The sequence below is a fragment of the Topomyia yanbarensis genome, chromosome 1, assembly GCF_030247195.1.
Source record: "Topomyia yanbarensis strain Yona2022 chromosome 1, ASM3024719v1, whole genome shotgun sequence".
NCBI lineage: Eukaryota > Metazoa > Arthropoda > Insecta > Diptera > Culicidae > Topomyia > Topomyia yanbarensis.
Window position 1 is genome coordinate 26350265 of NC_080670.1, and position 23494 is coordinate 26373758.

A 23494-nucleotide genomic window follows, 5' to 3' on the forward strand; every position below is an offset into this window, starting at 1 on the left:
ACAAACTAATTATCACAATCATTCCACGGAGCCGCCTGAAACCTAATAATCTCTTTCGATGTTTAAATGTAGCCTTCGTTAACTAATAGAAACCGACCAAAATCACAATTCTTTCTGTTCATGATTTGCGGTTCTGCTGCATGAAATTAGCGGAAACCAGTTGCGAAAGAGCTTCGCTCAGATGATTTAAATTCGATTTTCTCCAAACGTATGTATCTTTACTTCCATTGGAAATAAAAATATTACTTGGCGAAGGGAAGATTTTTTAAATTTAACTCTTTTGAGTGGTTTGATAGCGCTGATAAGTATTAATTTATTTGCTAAAGAAAATTTTATCCGAATGGGAGATTTTTATTCCAATTGGTCCTGGTTACTAGCACGGAGCTGCGCCAATTAATCCACGGAGATGAATCCTAATAATTACCTTCTGTTCCGGTGTTGACATACAGTCTGCGGACATCTAACAAGGTTGGTGGACTTGCTGAAATCGACTGCAATCACAATTCTTTATGTTCAAGATTTGCGGCTCGGTGTAAGTAATTAGCTGGAACCAATCGCGAACGAGCTTCGGTCAAATGACTTAAAACCATTTTTTCGTTCACTCATCGGAAATGAAAATGAAGGCCTCTGCTGGTAGCACGTAACGACACAAACTGATTCATCCACCAGCCGTGTACAGCTCTCAAATATTTCCTTCTCAGTATTATACAGCCCTCCGTGCGCTCCAAGCAGCCAAATGCGAATGATAATAGAAACAAGTCTGAAGCGCATCTGCATTTAAAAAAAAAATCATTAAAGTGTTCGGTTTGTGCACTATATTGACTGCTTTGACCGAGATGAGCTGAACATTTTTCAAAACACAGTATTTTCGTTATTAATGTACGTTATACATACTCAAAATTTTAATACATTGCTAAACATATTTTCGACAAAATGGCCTGACCCATCATATCATTCTGTTGAGTATAATGGAAGTTATTAATGTCCAAACACTGACGCAATTGCCACAGCCGATATTTGGAAACGGGATCCCTAAACTGAAAGCTTAAATGTATTCTAAATTAATATATTCAAAAACACAGGCTGTTGTTAGGACGTATAATGTCCCATATGCAACCACTATTTTTCAATGGTAGTGCAACATTCCTTCGGTTTTGACAACATGCGCCATTTTCGATTGCCATTTTTGAGTTAATTATGAGATAACTCATTATATGTGATGACACATATAAAATTGGCTAGGTAAACATTTTCAAATTACTTTGAATACCTATTTCAACAACTCTCACGATACCCGATTCAAAATCGCCCCACCGCTGCATGTACGTGCCGGATTCGAAAGCTTTCGGTTTTTGTTCGTCCCACACTGACTGTCGTTATTCACGGAGAGCAATATAGCCACATATAGGTAGTTAATACCCGTACACTTCCAGCGATTCCGAAAGTCGTTCCTTCCCCCGGTACCCGAAAAGCCTATCAAACTTGGTTGGCCATCGTCAGTCGTAGCGACTAGCATAAACAGGCGGCAATGAAACATTGGAATCTAGATAACTTAATGTTTTTCTCCGCGGTCTTTGGGAGCAATTTATTCAAGACGCGAAACGATGTCATCAACGGGAATGTTTCGTTTGTATTTCGAGGGATCACGGGCCCTATGAAATCAGAAAGGGAAAAAACAAAATACGTTTCACGCTTATTTCGAGTATTTTACTTTATTCGTACACATTGGTTCTATAAATTAATTCGGTTACTTATAGCTTAAAGTTAGTACTGCTTCTCTCTCTCTCTCTCTCTAGTCTTTTTGTATTTCTTACATCGTTTTCCATTTGTTTCGTTTCTCTAAGTCGTAATTATAGTACGCATATCGGTTACACGCTATACCTAAGTAAGTCTTCGAGCGGTTCCGGGAAAAGTGGTTCGTTTCGGTTGAGACTAGGTCTCCATGGTTGCGTTGAAAATGCAAATTTCACAAAGCCACAGCTCAACTAATTTTGTTTAACTTTATGTTTGCCTAGTGCAGTTATTTTGTTCGAGTCGATGACACCTATCTAGAATATCTTTTTCGGCAAGCAAACGAACACTACCAGTCCCCCCTTTTCGGATTTCCTGTCACCTCAGAATCGTTTTTTTTTTATTTTCACTTCCACTGATCCGCTCATTCGTTACAAAAACATCCGTCTTTAGAATTTTCCTTGATCCAGTCCAGGTACATCGTCACCCTGGTGTAAACTCCCGGATAGAACGGTCGTGCACAGCCGTTGCCCCACGAAACCACTCCGATCAGTTCGTACCTTTTATCCGGACGTGCCACTATCAACGGACCCCCGGAATCGCCCTGGCAGGAGTCGCGACCACCGACGCCGAGATAACCGGCGCACATCATGTTGTCGGTGATCATCGACTGGGTGTAGTTCGTTTCTCTGCTGCACACCTCGTTGGAGATGACCGGCACATCGGCCTCCTGCAGAATGCACGACGGTTTACCATCCTCCTTGAGCGTTCCCCAGCCCGTGACGGTCCCGTTCATTCCGACGTAGGATTGCGCTGCAAATAAAGCGAGAGAACAAGCGGTAATTTTTTTTTAGTCAGCAGTTAGATGCAGGGTAAGGTGTAGGGCACCTGAGGTGAACAATGGAGCAATACAAAGCAGGTGTTTCAGGCGTGCGTTGAATTGTCGAATGGAGTGACGGAATGATTATGTGTCATTGGATTTGAGTACATAAAAATGTGGAATGGGTGTCAAACCACATTTAGAGAAACTACATTAGTACTAAAATATCAGTGTTGAAAATTTCACTAGGGCGGCACCTAAACTAAGCTTTGAGTTCAGATGACATCACCACTGATCGCTACAATATAGTTGCGAATACATTACGCGGCACAGTGTTTCAAAACACCGTTTTCGCGATCAAAATTCAATAACTCCATTGGTTTTAGAAATTGGGATTCATCGAAGAAGTTTCTAGAAATAAATGGAGGCGTAATTTGATATAATGAATTAAGTCTTTTAAACCCCTTAAAATAAGATAGAAAATGTATCTCCCCAAATAGAAACCAGAAGCTAGCGGTCTTCAGCAAAGTTCTGGAAAATATTATTAAGTAAAACTTTGCTGAAGATACTAAAGCACTACGGAGCGGCGGTAGCGAGATATGTAAAGTTACTTGCGGTAGACCCCTTAAAACAATTTTTCCAACCGTTTCGACTTCGTCTCTTCAGAACCACGGCACTTGACTAATGCATCGGGCTGACGCTAAGTCCAAAATTTGAAACACTACTTGTGAACACACTAAACGACTTCTAACTTACAATGTCCCGTAAGTGAAAAGGTTCTGTTTGATGATGAGACCTACTGAAATCAAACCTTGCTTTCAGCTAAGCAGGCGAATACTATATCACTCCCTAAGGAGAAAATTGGTTTAAAACCGTCTTTATGCAAGAAGGGCACAAGTGCCGTGGTTCTGAAGAGACGAAGTCGAAACGCAAACATCTGGACTAATTATAGTTAGGTTTTGTGCCATTTATGCATAAAGACGGTTTTAAACTAATTTTATCCTTGGGGAGTAATATTGCATTAACCTTTAACGATTATTTTTTAAATAAAAAGGGTCTTCTTCAAAGTTGTTCGGAGCGATAAAATACACATTTTTGGTGAAGACGATGAATCTGTAGCTCTCGAAACATAAAAGTTATTGTTAATTTTCGAATATTTTTAGGTCAGTTAACCATTGTCGTATCCTTTGTGGATTGTTCCATCTTATATCAGACTTTACATTTTTCCGAATTGTTTAGTTGATTATATTCGGCATGCGGCCGTACAAGGTCTGCCTTGTGACGAGGTGGTCATTTTGAGTTGGTATAGCTGAAGAGCCTATGTCACCTCTATTCTCTTTCAACTGCCTATTATGGGACAACCGTTGTTTAGAGCCGCTCCCAACATGGAGAACAGACGCTCTTAGTTTTTCCTTCGCTGTCAGTATACGACCAACGATCTGACCGGGGTTAGATCTTAACTAAGGTTGCTTGTAAACCAGATGGTACCATGACGAGGTAGAAAAAGGAGGATCTTAACCAATCCTTTGGATTTATACAGTCAACAATAAATATGATTCAACAACAAAGCAAGCAAAGGAGGGCTACACCGAAAAAATAAAGGGTTGTGATAGACGCTACCATGGGGACATAAAAAATACAGCTATTTGACCAGCGTGCAATATAATTCGCGAATGAATATCTATCAAAACCATTGACCCATTTGAGGACTTGAGTGGTTAATATTATTTCACTCGGGGAATTGCAGCAAATTTTAATATAGTAACGTCGTGCTGCAATTTTTATGTTACTATAGTCGTCTCTTATACATAACACTTTTTTCACAAAATATTCCGAAAATATTATTGCCTAAATAGATCTTCCTTCGGAAATAATTCCGAAAGAATTTCTCCCGAAACAGTTAACGGACACGCTATTCCTACTTCGATGCTGTCAGACTGAGTGCCGTGGTCTGTCCAGCGATTCCGGGTGGAGCATTGCGTCCGGTTCACTGGTACCCCGACGATTTAAGCCGGCGATTCGCTTCGTACTACTTGGAATAGTCCCGGACGGTGGATCTTTCCTAATCCGACGAAGAGTTCCCCGGCAGTGGAAGATCTTCCGAAATCGTGACTTCCAGGAGCCCCGACAACCATTAGCCGGTGTTACTTCACGATCTATTCGAAGTAGTCCCGGCGGTGGATCTATACTACTCCGTTCATGCCCGTTGGTTTGCTTTATCTCTCTTGAATAGACTGACTTGTCGAGTGCCATGGTTGGTCCGACGATTCCAGTTGAAGTGTGACTTCCGTTTTTACTCAATTAAAAATATTTTAAATATTATAAAACCGACATTTAAGCAGCAGCAATAGACTAGCACTTCGTTTTGAACTGTTTAGCAAGTAGTTCGAATTCGACAGCAAATCAGTTTATATCAACGTAATGATTTTTTACCGTGGATAAGTTACACGCAACAGTCATCTCATGAATGATTTACCATCCGAATTTGCGACCCATTACTCAATTGAGCCAGACAGCCGTCTCCGATGGTGACACATCAGCCCGTCATACAAAAGGCCCCTGCGGGTAGACCACGTTCCAAAACCATTCCACCTTGTCAACCAATCTACACGCTCCACCACTCACATTGTTTACTATTCGCACTTTTCTGCGAGACGTTCGCTTCCTCCCTAACCTACCAACACCTACCAACAGCGCAATAAAACCGTCTGATTCAATTAAATGTGAAGAAATCGGAGAAATTGATTTGTTTCCATTCCCTGTCCGATCGCCTTTTCGAGAGCACGCAATTGTTATGAAACACGGAAACAATTTTACACCGAAAAAAAGGCCTATACTCACATGGATCCGTGGGCAAGCAAATCGGTCGGATGAAGTCGGTTATCGGGACACGATCGTTCAGCCGCAGCAGGGCGATATCGTTGTCGAAGTTAAGAAAGCTGAATTTTTGTGCGATGGCCCGCAGCACAAATCGGGTTTCCGGGCGCACCGTGTCGTCACAACGGTTGTGCTCGCCGAAAGTGACCTTGATTAGGAACCACATAAAGCTGAAAAGGTGGGAACGGTTGGTGAAGGTGTGATTTTGTTTACTGCAGGACAAAGTTTACCCTTTCACGCAATGAGCAGCCGTTAGTACGTAGCGATCGTTGATCAGCATACCGCCACAGTAGAACCGGTTGAAGTAACTCAACCGGGCCATCCAAGGGAACTCGTTGATCCCCGTCGGTTGACCACCGACTATCCGTGAGGCATCGTTCCGCTCTCCGCAACCTGTGGCATAAAGGCGTAAAGTTTTATTATTAAATTATTTGGCATACTATCAGGGAATGTCCGGAATTATCTATCACGGAGTTGAACATGGCGTCTACATATTTTTTTTTATTGATTTGGCAATTCTTTTCAACTAATAACGAGAAAGGTCAAACAAACGGCAAGCACTCCTAAAAGCATATAATTTTCCCGCCAAAGTTACAATAACAAGCCCAATATAATAAACACTATGAAAAAAACCCACTGGGAAAGTCGATTCAAAGCACATGAAAGAACTTGTGGAGTAGAACAAAAGGTTGGAAGCAATCAATTACCCCCATTTTACCGAACATCAGCAGGCTAAGCCTAATAAACCGTGCGAAAAAAAACATCGGTATAAATCGAACCGCTACTAATACATCCATTAGCCAAACTAACTGCGACTGACCGGACCGTTCAATCCATCATTCTGTGCCCACCTCCCACATTCAGACAGCATTCGCGGTGCAGAAAGTTGCGGGAAATGATTTCAGCGTCTTTCTGGACCGTGCGTCCGGAAGCTTTTTCACACCTTGTTCAGTGTGATTTGCTAAGCACGGAAGTACCGAGTCAGCCGAGGCTACTTGTACACTGAAGAGGTTGGAGTACAGATTGGCTTATCCATACGTCATTGAGGTTAAAATAACGCTAAACACATAATCGGAAAAGCGAGAGTGACTGGGCTGAGTGGCCATTAGAAGATTTTTTTTAGGTGTAATGCTTTATATTGCGTTGGGGCGTGTAATAGATAAATCCAACAGCGGCTGGCGCCATGGTTCAATATCAGATACGAGTTTATGCAATGTTGTTACGAAAAAGATAGATTGGAGAAAAAAACATGTCGTTTTTGTCGACCAGATGGTGGTGAAATTTGGGCGAAAACTAAAATTAGCAAAAAAAACTGTTTCGAAACCGGTAGTACATTTCTGCATATTAATGAATTGAAGAGAAAGGACAAACGTTTTAAGTGCACCTTCACACTCGAGGGTGAATGGCGGTTCATTAGGTTTTAAGTATACCTACTAATTTTTCGCTGTTGAAACAGTAAAACAATGCGTATGTATTAAAACTGAAATCTAACTAGTTTCCTACTTCTAGGAAGCTTCGTCTCAAGCCAGCCTCACATTCTCGCAAGCTGTTTTTTGTGCTACTATTTATTCAAATAGATGGAAGATGGCTACCTCAAAGAGGAATCTTTTTAATAGTTGACCTTTCATCTTTTAACTTTGATGTACACAGAAAAAACAATTTTGTAATTTTAAATTTATTTTCATGCACATATTTGTAACATGAATAAAAATGTGAAATTAAGTTCCACAACATATACACACAACTTGTCGTGCTTTTTTCAACGAATTTTATTATAATTTTACACGTTGATTGAAGATTACAGTTTCATTAAACGGGACACCAATGCATTTTAATGTATTTTTAATCCAATATTGCTACATGTAATATTACACGAACGAAAGTGTAAAATCATATGCTTTTTGATGCTCCCATTGAGTGCATCGAATTCAACTTAGTTTTCAATCAAATTTTTGATTCAAGCTTTGTATGTTTACATTCGTATTGATTTACATGTCGTTGAAATTTCATTACTTTTTGGTGTATAAAGAGTCATCATACACATGACACTGGTAATTTTCCGCATCGCTGCTTTTTCTAAACATGGGTTATTTTTTTGAAAATTGTCTAGCTAACCTTATGTTTTGGTATTGCATATGAGAAAGTGACGTTTAGGGCGAAGATAGTGTGCGGCGAAATTTTACGTAGAACTTACAAAATTAAAATTGAACGTGAAATTTCACTCGATACATCACTTGGAATTTAATGTGAAATTTAATGTGAAATTTTATGTGAAATTTCAAGTGAAATTCCGCATGCAATTTTTACGACGAACTTACAAAATTAAAATTTAACGTGAAATTTCACGCGATATATCGCTTGGAATTTCATGTGAAATTTCATGTGAAATTCCAAGTGAAATTAATTTCACGAGCAATTTCATGCTAAATAATAGAATGGGAAAAAATTCAAAATTTTGCAAGTGAAATTCCATAATACATGAAATTTTACGTGAAATTCCACGTTTAGCTGATAAAATTGAAATTTCACATGAAATTTCAAGTAAAATTTTAATTTACCAGTTCTACATGCAATTCTACGTGGAATTGCGCAAAAAATTCACGTGCGCTGGAAAATCGAAATTCCACGTGAAATTTCATGCGGAATTGTGCGTAAAATTTTCCACGATGTTTCGCAAAAAATCCCACGTGAAATTCCGCGTAAAATTTTACGTGTGTGAAATCACAAGCAAATTTCTCCTGAAATTTTTATTTTACCAGTTTTACGCCCCACCAAATTTTACCAGCCTTACGGTTTACGCGAAATATTAGATGAATTTGCACGTGGAATTTCACATGGAATTTAAACTTTACTAGTCCTGCGTTTTGCGCGAAATTTCAAGTGAAATTTGACGCGGAATGTCACGCGAAATTCTACGTGATATTCCATCTGAATTTCACGTAGGATAATGGTAAAATCAAATGCATCCACGTGAAATTCCACGTAAGATTCGGTGTGAGATTTCTTGTGAAACATAGAACTGGTAGAGTTGAAATTCTGCTTGAAATTCCAATTTAACCAGTTCTACGTTTCACGTGAAATTTTACGCGGAGTGTCGCGAAAAATTTTAATTTTATCATACCTATGTAAAATTTCACGCCAAATTTCTCCTCAAATTTCACTGAATTTTTGCGTAATATTTCGCGTGAAATTCTACGTGAAATTTTACGCGATATTCCACGTGAAATTATTGCGGAAACTGAGAAAATTAAACATTGGATTTCACGTAACATTTAATGTGAAATTCCATGCGGGATTTCACGTGAAACCACAAAAGAGATTCTAACTACTAGAGGAAGCAAAGCGCTACTGTTTTCATGCATTCACGGGCTGAAAGATGGGGTCTAGCCCTAGCATATTGTATCCCATTACTTTGCCATGTGTGTACCCGCCCAGATAACCAGGGGTCGTATAAGTATGACCAACTTAAATCGCAATAAAGACCAATATATATCAGAATCGTATTTTAATTGCCGCCAATATGTACTTTAATTTCTTTAAGTAGTTTCACATCGACATAAATTACATTAGATATTTGTTAAGTACAGCAGAAGCATTTTTTGAAATACTTTTTTAATTACTTCAAGTACATTCAAAAAGTGTCGGTATTTTCAATATGACGCACTCGAACATGCTAGTGCTAGCCCCTCGTCATAATGTTCAACCTGGCATTTCACAGAAAAGCAGTAAAATTAAAATTCCACGTGAAATTACACGTAAAGTTCCGCATAAATTTTCGCGAGAAACGTAGAACTGGTATAGTTGAAATTGCACTCAAAATCTTACGCGTAATTTTACTTGAAACGTCACGAGGAACGTTAAATTCTTCGTGAAATTTTATGTGATATTCGATTTAAAACTTCACGTGAGATTTCAGGTGCATGTCTGAATTACGTGGAATTTCAACTTTACCAGATAAACGTAAAACTGGTATAGTTGAAATTCCACTCAAAATTTTACGCATAATCTTACGTGAAATTTCACGAGGAACGTAAAATTATAAAACTGCGCGAAATTTTACTTTTGCATGAAGCGTAGAACTGGTAAAGGTAAAATTCCACATGGAATTTCACAAGAAATTACGTATGAAATGTGAAGTGAAATTTGACCTGAAATTCCACGTCAAAATTCGCATGAAACGTAGAACTCGACCAAATGGAACCCCCCGTGAAATTTCGGGTCAATTTTAACGTAAAATTCCGCATTAAATTTCGCGTGACACCTAAAACTGATAAAATTGGAAATTTTGCGTGATTTCACTTCACGTGAAATTACATGGGAAATTTCATGTTTACGAGTTTTACGGTTCAACCGAAATATCATGTGAAATTTCACGTGAAATTCGACTTGGAATCCACGTGAAATTTTAGATGAAATTCACTTACCCTAAATTCCGCGTGAAATTCCACGTAAAATTTAACCTGAATTTTCGCGTGAAACGTAGAACTCGTGAAGTTGAAATTCCACGGGAAAGTTCGCGTGAACTGTAGAACTTTATTTTACGTTGCATTGCACACAAAATTTCACGCGGAATTACGCGCTGAATTTCGCCTCGAAAATTTTAATTTTACCAGTCCAATGTGAAATTTTGTGTGTTAAATTCACGTGAAATGCCGAGTAAAATTTCATGTTAAATTCCGCGTGACACTTTATGTGAAATTCTACCTAGAATTTCAATTTTAACCATTTCTACGGTTCACGCGAAATTTCAGTTGATTTTTTTTTGCGAAAAAAACGTGAAATTTCACGTGCAATTTTACGTGGAATTTCAGCTATACGAATTCTTCCTAACACGCAAAATTTCAAGTAGAATTTTATGTGCAATTTTACGTGGGATTGGACGCAGAATTTGCGTGAAATTTCACGCGAAACATTTTAATTTTACCAGCGCTACCTGAGATTTCAGGTGGAACATCACGTAGAATATCACGGGTAATGCGTCATTGAGATTTCACGTGACATTTGACATTAAATTTCTCGTGAATTTCGGTGTTAAAGTTCACGTGAAATTCCCCGTAAAATACAATTTTTATTAGTTTTACGTGAAATTTCGATTTCACCGATTCTACGTTACACGCGAAATTTTACGTAAACTTTGACAAGGAGTTTCACGTGAAATGATTCTAAATTCCTTGAAGTTTAAAATTTACTTGTTCTGTAAGAAACTTACAGCTACTTACTGAAAGTCACGAATCAAAACACTGTAACATCGGAGTAATAGTGTTTGGTGCTTGCATAGGAAATCAATCATTTCGACAAACAGTTGTCGTTAACCCTCTGGAGCTAAGATCAATTGAGCAACCGTAGTCAATTGTGTAGGGCTTCTTAAACTGTATGCATAAAAGTATGTTATATTTCTCTCTAAGGAGAAAATTGGATTTGTGCATGAAGTAACTGAAGTCGAAACCACATATTAATTTAACTGTTTTTTTATCAGCAAACAGAACTTTCCACGTGTAACGTTTCATTTTCAAATTAGTTCTGAAATTTGCATTTCGACTTCGCCTCATCAGAATTCAACACTAATTTAGTAACACGACTAAGCTAGCACGGATTGACACTAGCTCAAAAAAACGGATATGTTCCTGAGCAAACTCTTAGGCGTGAAGAGCCGCAAGAAAAGGAGTTTATTTTAAACTGATTAGACCTAGTCGAATCGAAATATTTGGAGTTCTCACCAGCTTAAAATATACTCCTTTACTTGCGGGACATCACTCAAGACTAGGAGATTGTTCAGGAGCAAAAGTTGTGTCGGCTTTTATGGAACTGCCGTCAATCCGGTGATAGCTTAGTCCTATCCCTAAGTTAGTGTGGGATTCTGGAGAGACGAAGTCGCAAATTCGTATACTAATTTAGTTATAGGTTTTGTTTGGCCGCATTTTCTCCTTAATGGGAAAAAATTAGGTTTCACCCAAACTTTTTTTCTTCCTAGGGAGAAATATAACAAAGTGTTTCATTTCTAGATTTAGATACTGATGAGACGAAGTCGAATCGCCAATTTTTCGACGCCATATCGAAATACGATTTTAGGGCAACAGCCATTACATAAGTATAGCATACGATTATGGATATCGGCAACATCACGACACCGAAAGCTTATTATCGTTGACAGTAATATATTTAGAAGCCCGAATGTTTCCATGCTCAACCATAACAATGGCTGAACATACCGGAACGTTTGCTATCAAATGTAAAACTAGCTGTTCGGCATACATAATCCGGTAAAGGATTGACAAATGCTTTATTTCTATCGTCCACTTTCCACTTTCGATTCATCATTACAACAAACGCCACTCACAGTGTCGTAATAAAGCTGAACCACTTCAAACTCGTGTGATCACCATTCAACCGAGATGTGTATCCGAATCCAACCCATAGCGATCAGCCATTATGTTCCAAGCAATCTCACCGATACGTGGCCAACGGAATTAGGTTGGTAATTCGACCACCCGCTAATAAACCGCTTCCTATTCATGAATCATGAAAAACGAAAGGGAATTGAGCGGAAAGTGAAAATAAGCAGCATTCAATTTTGGGAACGAACCATAAAATGAAAAATCATGGTTTACTTTCACGTCTTACTCCAATGATTGGTGTTTGGCCAGGAGTGGTTTCGGCATCTGTTCGATTTTTTATTGGGGTGGTATATTTTGCCATTTAGAGCAAGTGTTATTAAAAAGCTTATAAACAAACGAAAAGAACAGGTTCATGACGCGGGCTGATCGTTAAAATTCCGCCCGGAAACAAAGAGAAGTCAACGAACTAATGGTCAGTACCACGAAGCATGGGTTCGTCGTCGTCGTCTTCGCTGCCCATTACCTTCCGCCTTGTGTGATGGTCAGCTTTCGGGGCAGGATCAGTCAACGTGTTATTTAGCTGGGTTTCGTTGCTATTTTTGGAACGTTTTAATTATATGCGAATATGAGACTTCTCTGGTTCCGGCGGGGTTATATTGCTTGGAAGAGCTCCTCTCTGGGCTATTTGAGCCCAGGGTTGTATCGAGAAATGGAATGTTGGCATTTTTTTCCCTTTGAGCATTATAATTGGTGAAATATGAAAGTATCCCTCTTAAAGGCATGTGTTTAATTTGCATATTATATTTGAGCTATGTACTAAGCTGGGCTAAGATTTTTTTCCAAAAAGAATATCGAAATGCTCTACATCACACAAAGACCAAAAATTGCATCCCTGCAACCGATCCTGATGATAAATAAATGCTTGCTTAAGGGTGTATCCAAAGAAATTAGCATATAAAATTTAAATAAAACTAATTTAAAGCATTGCCTCGAGTTTCTTAGGAACCCATCATGTTTGTACTGCTACAGCTGTACCGCTTCTTTCAAAAGTTCGATCGCTTTGGAACTCAGTAATATGATGGTATAGTGATACGACAGAACCCAAGAAATGATTAGAAATAATAATATTCCAACGACCAAAACTACATTAAGGCCGACATTCGCCAACTACCCGAAAGGGAATATTTCATCCCGACCCCGCACATATGTTTTAGAAATTTTTCTAACCCAAAGAGGCGAATGAATTTAAAGTTAAAACCTCTATAAACGAAATAAAAAAAATCATCTTTGCCATACCTGAAAATTTCTGAAAAAAAATACCAAAACTGTTCGTATCTAGCAAGCGATTTGTGTATTTAGTGGAATAAGTACTTCCTACATCATTTCTTTTGTTATACAAATGATGTGTATGTCATGCAAAAGGGAAAGAATTAGCCGGACCATAATCAAATCATAAATTTGTAAAAATCCAAATTTTATCAAAAAGGAGCAAAAAATAAAACAAAGGTAACGAAAATTTGAATAATGAATATAATAGTAAAATAAAATATTCTGCCTTTTTAATGTTAATGACTGAATAAACTAGGAAATAGCGAACAACATATTTTTACATGGAATTGGAGGTACATTCAAGTTAACTGGAACGTTCCACGTTGAATGTACCACATAAATTGTGCATTATGCGACGTAATGTTACAAGATTTTTTTTTAGCTGTGTAGTGAACAATTGGATTAGTCCCGTTTTCCGTGAATACACCCTTTAATCAGGGTGGCCAGACCTACCGATTTATCGGTAGTCCTACCGATTTTGGTCTTCCCTACCGATTCACAGACGACCAAGGCAAAACTACCGATATTTCGTTATTCCTACCGAAAACTACCGATTTTTATTGATTTTGGATATTTTTTTGTTGCATTTGGTCTGAGATCTGTGTTGTCAGTATTTTACCATTCTATGTCAATACTACGTTTTTGGGACAACAACCCGGCCTACCGATAAACTTTTAGTGAACCTACTGATATTAAGGAATTCTATCTGGCCACCCTGCCTTTAATTTCCGTCTTAGCTATATCAGCAATAGCTGTCATAAATGTGTTAAAAGTAAATGACATCAGTTAAGTAAGTAGATACAGATCACTAGATTAGGATTGTCGCTGCATCAGTGGTAGGAACATCATTGTTTTGATTCCGGGATATACCTGTCAAATGGGCCAAATAAAAAAAAGCAAAAAAATAATCCTCTATCGTCGTTTCATAGCGACTAATCATTTTTGTTTCTTTTAGCCAGCAAAACAATGGCCATTATTGGCTAATGTGTTTTCACTAATTAGAATGCACAAATTGTCTAAACTTGTACTGAATTTTGATAAATTTTCATTTCCTTGTGCGGTATATACAAACTCTTTCATTTCATAAGAATAACAGTCGAAAATTTACACCGAGAAAATTCGTTATATTGAATATATTGATTTCACACATATTTTTTTGCAATTTGTAGTAGCAGATAAAAATTACCTGTCACGCATAGATATCATGGCAAAATTAATGAAATTATAATAGTATGCCACATAGAAATTTGTTACATAGCAGATATCACATCATTTTTTCTGTTTGCCTCTCGTTTATTCTGTTGCAATTTTTATGCATTGGACGTTTTCGGTCTTGAATGCACAAAAATCACAGCAGAATAAACGAGACTGAAATGAAAAATAGGTAAACTCAATTTGAAGTTCAACTAAACGGTTTGTGGTTAAAAGCAGGCCATATTTTTCTGCGTGTACCAAAAGCGCGGACCAAAGACTTTTACTAGAGGAGACTTTCGATACTTTGACAGATATATACCGGAAGCAAAACAAACATGTTCCGAGGCGAAAACAATGGGAACACCAGCGACAATCCTAATCTAGTGTTCTGTATCTACTGTTAAGTAGCTTTAACTGTCGATCAAACAGTTACCAAACTGAACTCATTAGACTATTTCTTGTTTAGGGGAAAACAGGTTTATAAAAGAGCTACGTCGAACGAACGAGTTCAAATTTGTCATGTCTTTATTTACGTTGGGAGGAAGAGCTCGGTGAACAGTAAAGACCATAAGTGATCGGTTTCCATCTCGTCATTTAATATATTCGTTCGCTTCGAAACTTGCCGTTTGTTTACTAGTATTCGGGTGACTGTGTCGTTCAAATATTGATCCAGACCTGATCCCCTCAAAAAACGAATCTTTGAAACCAAAATATTTATCACAAACCCAACGCTTTTGACACAGGTTTGCTTTCAGTTCTATCCTCTTTTGATATATAGGATGTCAAAGCAGTTTACACAATTTTTATATTGCAACTCAATTTGTTTGTAACTTTTGGTTTGGGCTGTTATTTTTGTTATTTTTTTCAAATTGTAGAGTGAAAATTGGGCACACAAAATTTGAAGTTTCGCCACACTAAACACATATTAAGTGACAGTTTGGTTATTCAACTGTTTCTTAGCACGGATAAACATACCAATTTATATTAGAGCGCTCTAGTTAGAGTGCGGCCAAGACGCGTTTGACATATCCAAACGAGCAGAAATCTGACGTATTTCTATTGTGAATACGTCAAATTTCATGTTCGTTTGGATACGTCATGGCCTCTTGGCCACACTCTAACTAGAGTGCTCTAATTTATATGCGTCTCGTCGGTTGTAGTTCGCGTAGCTATTGAAGTAGATGGGCACCCTATCGGTTTAGCTCTCGGCGTGACTTTTTTTCTCATCGCTTTACGCTGAAAAATGGGTTTCGGTTGACATTTTTGTGTTATATAATTAACGATCCTGATTCTGGTGGGTTTGGACGAAATGTGAACAGCTAACCTTTCGCGCGCTCAAATTTCAAGGACGTTATGGCAACTTTGACGTTTTCGGAGGCCTTTTTATTGGGAGCGCCGTCTTCCGGTTAGAACGTTGATAAAGCAGACCAGGTCTTTCATGTCCAAGCATTAGTTAACCAAATCAAAACGAGAGACTTTTGGTTATGGAATAGAAATTATTATAGCGCGATCGCTTGCTAATACACAGGTTCAATTAGTTGCTGCATAGCTGAATTATACATTGCGGCAAAACTGTACACTCCAATGAAATAGAATTTATATAAACATACCGCAGGGATGACACATGAGTACTGGTTCTTGGCTGCTTTGATTCTTGACTCAGCGAAAATAAAGAATGATGATAGCCAAAAAACGCCATTTTTGGCACCGATTTGTTAACGAGATAACGAGAGAAACATCGATAAGTACTCTTTGTTGCACGACCCGTCGAATGCATAACCGAAAATACTCGAGATAAGCAAAATTATGCCGTAATACAAATTATGTATTTTGATGATTGAAATAGCTTCGAAAAATATATGAAACCCGTAGGGGAAGATGGGGTAAAACGCACCCCCTAAGGAAATATGATCATAACTCAACTATAGAACATCAAATGGGAGAATTTAATAAATAAAATCGTTTAGCCAACATTTTCCTCCGTAACCACAATCATAACGCTTTGCAAAATAATCAAAAACATGAAAAAAATTCGATTTTTCAAAATCATTAAAAAATGCCTTTTGAAAAATAAGCGGGGCATAACGCACCTATGCGGGGGCAAAATGCACCACAACAACGGGGTAGAATGCACCGCAACAACGGGGCATAATGATCGGCGAACAAGCAAGTAGTTTTGTTTTCTAACGAGATTTCACAAAAGTGTGCCATTAAATAGCCTTAAGTTATGCAATTAGTAGGTTTTCAGAACAATTTATCTGTTTTCGATTAAAGAGTTAGCAAAATCAAAGAAGAGGGCATTTTGCCCCCGATGGAGCAGAGATATAAATTTAGCAAAAAGTGAATTATTTAGTAGATTTTTCATATATAGTGCGACAGAATAATGAACAACGGTATAAATAGAACTGGAATGCACTGATATAATAGTACAAATTACGTTTATAAGAGCTGGAAATTGTCTAAATCTTGTTGCACGAGCCACGATAATAACATGAGAAGAGCACGTTTTTGTCTTTTGTTTATTTCTCGAACTGCGATTGACGTACGGTTATCAAACTTTGACAAAGTATGTTTACAATGACGGACTTCTGACTGGTGTTACCCTTTTCTAGAAATTTTCAGCAGTTTTCGATATAAGCAAGGGGTGCATTTTGCCCCGGGGGTGCGTTTTACCCCATCTTCCCCTATAAATGTTCTTGGGGGTCATGCAAATACAATGAACTCTAACTTCTTAAGCTTTTATAGAAGAGACTTTGTGTATTCAGCAAATCTCCACAAAATTTCCAAAGACGTTAGTTCATTCTTTTGGAAGAAAAAAATTAGTTGAAAAATCTGACTTATAGGAGGATTAATCACGTAAATTATAGCAGAAAATGACAAACCTTGCTATTGTTATGAGTAGTTCGATAACACTATTAACGTAAACTCTACCGTTTCCACGTTAAGTGCCAATCACCATTTGAAAGACTTTATTTTTTAAAAATGCCAAACTACTTTGAAAATACACGAGATAAGCCATTGTTGTAATGTAGAAAGTTGTCCATTTTGATAATTCAAATCATTTTACTCAACATCCCGAACTTATCAGAATGATATTTAAAAGTTTTAGTAAGGAATTGGATTTAAAAAGAATCATCCTCAAACAACCAGCAATAATGTTGAAGATATTAATGATAAAAATTCTGTGTCTTCTGCAAAGTTGTTCGCAAAAGCTTACTCTACAACTTTGCCGAAGACATAATTTTAGTAAATGCGCTTGCAAGAAAGTTGGTAATTATATTTTGGGGGAAATAATCACAAAAATAACAACACCATATGAAAGGGCCGGTAATGTCTACAAATTCCTCCGAAGACATCAATAAACCAAATTTAAACATTTAGGCGTACTTCATAGATCACACAATTTCGGCAAAAAATACCACTGTGTAATGGTTGACGACAAGGGAAGGTCATCGTTATCTTAAACTCTGGGAAACTAGCCTCCAATCACAACTCGTATCGGCCGATAGCAATACAGTCCTGCAGAAGCTGTTCGAGTTCAAGAAAATCATCTTATTCCTTCTTGACAATTGGACAAATGGCTTATTGTCAGATACGTAATTTGGCTTTCGGAAAGGCCTTGTATTGCTCTAAGAAAAACTTTGAATAGTCTTGGTTCCTCAGTCTGAAATGGAACTAATATGCAATCATGAGTAGTGTAGCTGTTTGGTGTTTTGGTGATCGAGTAAACAGATATTATTTTTGCTTTAATATTATACACTGTCCCTGCCCACAATTCCTGTCTCTCCGTTTTAATTTTTAAATCCCACTTTACATTCGACTTGGGACCGAACAAGATTCATCTTGAAAGAGTTCGACTACCCGTTTAAAAGTATACCTGTCGATCTCGATAGTATCAGATTAAATATTTTGAAGATTTCGAAGGGTCTGACCCAACAATTTCTAGACTTCTTCTTCTTCTTCTTCATATTCCAGTTATTTTCCGTCGGCCTATTTCCGCTACATCGACGCCAGAGAGGTGACTCCACTATCTGGACTAGATATCGAGCGATCAACTCATGGACCGGGAACCAACGGCTTTATTTCCCCTTCCGAAGGAAGGCGTGACCATTATGTAAGCACCCTAAGGCAGATGCTAGAAACCTGCCGGCAGCAAACTAAAGGGATGACGTCAGAGTGCAAGCCGAGCGGATCTGCGCCGACTTCCTGCTTTGACTGTGACAGGCTCCATTTACTATACTGCAAGCAGGTTTCTCGCATTCTAATGTCAGTTCCAGCCCCCGCTCAACTTCTCGCTGCCACTCTGTAAGCACCCTAACGCAGGCAAATGACATTGCTTGCAACGAGTCTTACAGGATAAAGAGTACCACTTCTACGTGCCAGCTCACAAAGTTGAGATCGACAGTTGGGCAACCGATACAAGCTTGACACGCCCCTGATGCACGGAGTTGGCTGTTTCCAGGAGTGTCTACTCCTGTCAGTGAAAATTGAATTTGAATGGCGAAAATTGTGTTCAAGCTCAATCGCAAGGAATGGTACAAAACCCTATGACCATTCAGACTCGTATCAAGTGACCTTCGATCAAGTTGTTCATGAACTCTGAGCAGTTGTTATGTTATTTGATGTTCATGATATTTTGAAGTAGAATATTTCCAACGTTTAAATAGAGGGGCTCCGTTTTAAAATTTTCGCCCGATTTTTTTAACGCTATCTGATTCAAAAAATGTACAATCTTTTTTATCTAACTCCGTAGAATGTACAATTGGTGCAAATAACGGAAAAAATGGATTTTGTGGAAACAGTATCTGCACTCTGATTGGTCCGTACTATTTGACCGAGCGAGCTAGCGTTATTAGCACGGCCCCTTTGTCGTCAAATGAACTGCGACACACTTATAAGGCATGGCTTTTTGACGCCTTAGAAGCTGCAACAGGAGTGCAGTTGCTCGTCAAACCCATATCTCTTGTTGGTTAGCCAGAACTGTCGATATGAGGGCACCACAGAGACCCAATCACAAATAGATTGTTGCGTGTACGTTTGAACTTTTTGTCGATCACCTGCTGAACGAGCAACATCATGACTATAACGTCCGGACGGTACAATAAGGGGTTAAACTCCGTTGTTCGAATTTGCACCAGTTTCTTCGCTTTGGTATGGTTCGAGTCGTGTACATACGATAATTTTCAAAGTGCGTTTTGGATTAAGTTCATCATACTGCAGGGTGCAAAATGTGTGTGCTGCTTGTGAGTTAGCGTTGAGAAAAAGTAATTAATTTTTATGCTTGTTTGTGCGTTGGGCTGACAATTCTCATTTCAAAATGCTTTTGGCGGTTTGTAGGTAGGGTGGACGGTTATCGTTTCCTGTTGAGATACGAACCGATCCGGAATTGCTGATCGTAAGGATTTACATCTCTTTATAACCACTTTCGTAGAGTTTCTTAAACGTCTTGGCGCTACTCCTTCCTATTTATCTGCAAGCTGATGCTGAGAGTTCCTCGGCAGTGGTATTTCTCTCGATACCGACGGTCATATGAGCGGTGAAATTTTTCCAGGCAACGATATCCCGATATTCTTCTATTTCGGATCCGGACTTATATACCTTTCCAGCCACCCTCGTAAGGTTTCTCCAACGACTTTTTTTTAGAGTGACCGAACTCAAATGACAGGTAATATGTTAAAACGGCTCGCAGTATATTTTTTCCTGAGCAGGAAGTTATGAAACATTTCAAAGTAATTCAAAACCCTTAAGGGAGGGGTTTGAACACCCATTTTTATTTGAAAAAGTTTTGTTTCGAGCTTTGAAACTGGTATATGCTGCAGTTATGTTTGTTGTTTCATTTGAAATACTCAGATTCGATAGCAGTGATATCACAAGTACAGATTTATCTAAAAAGGCTAATATTTTTTTAAAATATTTTTGGTACATATTCTTACCTTACATTAACATGATTTACATGACAGCAGCGTAAGATAATTTAACACGGCGATGCCTCCCAGTAAACAGATGACAAATGATGAGTTAGGCCTCTGACCGAGTGAGAAGCTGAGTTGGGGCTAGCACTGACATCAAGGTGTCGAGATGCGTGAAACTTGCTTGCAGCAAATCAGAGGAATAATGGTTACTCTGATAGGTTCCATTTGATTTGCTTCATGTAGGTTTCTGGTATCTCGCACCCAAATGTGAGTTCGGGTCCAGCTTAGACTTCAAACAAAGTGGCAGCGAGGAATTTGAGCTGGAGCTAATTTTGGCCTTACCCAGTAAAACCTATCCGAATTTCCAACTGATGTCTGGCGAAACAACCGATTCCGAGTCGGAATTTCTGGTTTGATTTCTCGCATCGCAATGTCAGCATCAGCCCCAATTTAGCATTCCGCCATCCCGAATGGAATATGAGTACTTCAAATGATTCTTTTAAGCAACCTTGTTATTGCTTTAATGCAGAATTCGGTACAGATTTTCTATAGAAAAGTACAGATAGAAAAGATTATTCAAAACCCAGTACAGATTTGATTGTGGCAACACTGTTCGATAGACCGTGACACGTTCAAGATTGGTTCAGTTCTAAATTTTTGTGGTAAATAATAGTACTATTAAAGCAGGTACAGCTCTTACAACTATCGTGCTGGAGAAAATGCTTACATCTTCCAGAACACTGAATGCGATGGCATTTTTTCCGAATTTGATAAATAACGATTAAGAGTTAAAAGGGAAGCAATTAGGTGTATACTACTTAATTTCGGTTATGTCTCTGACATTACCAACCTATTTTTTCATGGAATATGATTGTTTCGTGTTTGAAAAGTCTTCATTTTCAATATGTTTTGAAAACACTGTGAAAATATGCCAAAATCCGAAAACCAAATTTTCCAAAACTTAAAACTATTGCGCGTTTATGGGTTAAAAATCATACTACACTGTTTGTGCAGTGGAGAAGCAACAAAACGGTAGGGAGCATTGCTTACCTGCTCTACAATTTAGTGAAACGATTTTAAACATCTGCTCTAAACGATAGGTAGACTGTGTTTGTTGCTAGGGGCAGATCACTTGCGATGCATTTTTAAAAATCAGCGAAATTGAATGCATTTATTTCCATCAAAATAGAAATTCATAATGTATTTTGCGTTGCGTGCAATGTTTTTGCGTGGCGTGCAATGTTGTTTGCGTTGCGTGTAAGACGTCAAAACCCTACAGAAAAAGTAGTCCTACATTTAACAAAACGTCGAACAAAGTGGATCAGCGTAGGACGTTTGTTAAACAAACTTTTCTGCGAGAGAGTGCAAAGCTGATGCAAAAATAGAAATTAAATGCATTTGTTCTAATTTGATGCAAATTTGTTATACATTCTTAGAGTGATCTGCCCCTAGGTTTGTTGTATCTGAGCGCTTAAAAAAACGATTACGCTGTATAATATACTTGATATTTAAAAAGTAAAGTTCCATGGCGTTTCGTTGAAGTTGTTTTGGAAAGGTTAAACTGTTATCGACTTCTATTCGAGGGGTCATTTTCATCTTTCTGAAGTTCTAAGAGAAATGTTGAAATACCACTCTTTTTCAAAGCAATTGTTTGAACCTAACGATTAAGTTCATATGAATAGGTAATTTCAACAAAAAGTCAATAAGCTGGAGCGTTTTTTTTAATTTATAACCACTTGAAGAACGGGCCAAAACAATCAAAGCTACATTAGTAGGGAAATATCTAGGCCGAAGATGCATCTAATCTTACAATCTTTGCCCTGCTTCCGGTTACCTTTTCATGTCGAACTTTTTTCACTTTTTTCTCCAGATCGAAAACCCGCATTACCAAGTAACACACATCGGAAAATATACGGTAGCCAATCGGATACCGATATATCTATTCTTTTGGCCTAGGTCCAATTATGCAATTAAAACCTCTAAGCCGCGATCAAACAGTGCTTGCCGTGGGTATTTTCTCCCCAATATTAAACATAGCATTCGCGGTGTTCCGCTTCGTGATCGGAGGTACCCAATGTTTAAATGCATTCATCTATACTTACGACAGCTGCAGGCACTGGCGGGCGTATCATGTGCCGGTGCCCTATTGGAGCCGAACATCCGAAGGGGATTATCCACGATACTTCGCTCGTCGGTATTTTTGTTTGGAGTGGCCATCATTTCGTACTTGCCCCGTGCAGCCAGTTTCCCATCGACGGTCGAGGCCAGAATGACCGGCACCAGTAGCACTGCACCGAACACCATCTGGGTAAATCTATTCCGACTCATTCGCTTCATTTTTTAAGCTGGAGATGAGCTTTTTTCACTTCCACCCCCTTTCGTCTCCCCAAGAACGCTAACAGTTTTCTGCGCAACACAAACTCAGAGATCTACGCCCGAATAGAATTTATTACGGAAACACTTAATAAAAATCTTCATCACCAAAATTTCACGTAGATGCCCAGATTTGTGATGTGTCACTTTCTTTTTACTTCCAGCTGATCAATAGACAACCGTCACGATATCATACTTGATCTTCCAAACTCACTGTTTTTCGCACCCCTTTCGATTGCAGCTTCACACGATTTCTTCGGCACAAAAAAGCACAAGTTTTCGCACAACTGAATAGCGCAAGAGAAAAGTTCAAAACACGTCTGCACCGCTCGACGATCCACGATCAAACTGATTGACGCCCCGCAGCTCCCGATCGTTGAAAGCTTTCTGCGCGGACTTCCTGAAAATCTGAACCATTCAGCTCTCTCGCGGAATCTCTTGTCTCTCCGACCTTCCAAGCAGTGGTTACCACTTTCTTCATTGTCTCTCCGAAACCTGTGCCCACCGGCTTTGACACAGGTGACTCAGGTGCGCTCTGAGGACCGTTCCGCATGAACCCACGGCTGCTAATCACGACCATCGTCGACATCTTCCCATTATTTATTGCTCACGTCAATCATCATCGGGAGTTTGTAAACAGAGAACCTCACCAAGCGGTTTGCCTTTGGATGGAGCCTTTTTATTGTTCTTTCGTTGGTGTTTACTGGTTCATTCACTTGTTCTCATCAATGCCCAAGCAAACTGCCAACTCAGTGCAGCTGGATCCGCCCGGCGTATCTTTGACTTGAACTTGATCGAAGACTGGTCTGTTGGTCATGGTTTACTTTGGCGACGGTGGCTTGGTTAAACCGCACGCCGCGGCGACATTCAAGTCACGTAGCTGTCGGCGGTGAAAGGTATTGATTTCGTTGTCTTCTGTTAGA

The 23494-nt window shown here is 38.8% G+C and overlaps 1 protein-coding gene across 1 annotated transcript; it reads right to left on the minus strand.

The window, feature by feature from the left end:
* Positions 1-1705: 1705 nt before the first annotated feature.
* Positions 1706-23026, minus strand: LOC131677140 (venom protease-like). The gene is made up of 4 exons (XM_058956787.1): positions 22301-23026; positions 5659-5821; positions 5393-5598; positions 1706-2544 (listed from the first exon to the last, which is right to left on the minus strand). The coding sequence occupies exons 1-4, from the start codon at positions 22533-22535 to the stop codon at positions 2156-2158; spliced, it is 993 nt and encodes a 330-aa protein (XP_058812770.1). The 5' UTR covers positions 22536-23026; the 3' UTR covers positions 1706-2155.
* Positions 23027-23494: the final 468 nt, after the last annotated feature.

Bases quoted from the DNA above. Each gene is read 5' to 3' on its own strand.
- LOC131677140 (XM_058956787.1), bottom strand. From the start codon at position 22,535: ATGAAGCGAATGAGTCGGAATAGATTTACCCAGATGGTGTTCGGTGCA. The intron at 5,822-22,300 runs GTAAGTATAGAT...TTTATGCCACAG, and splicing joins CGCCAGTGCCTGCAGCTGTC to GTTGCGGAGAGCGGAACGAT. The intron at 2,545-5,392 runs GTGAGTATAGGC...CTTTATTTGCAG, and splicing joins TTGCTTGCCCACGGATCCAT to CGCAATCCTACGTCGGAATG.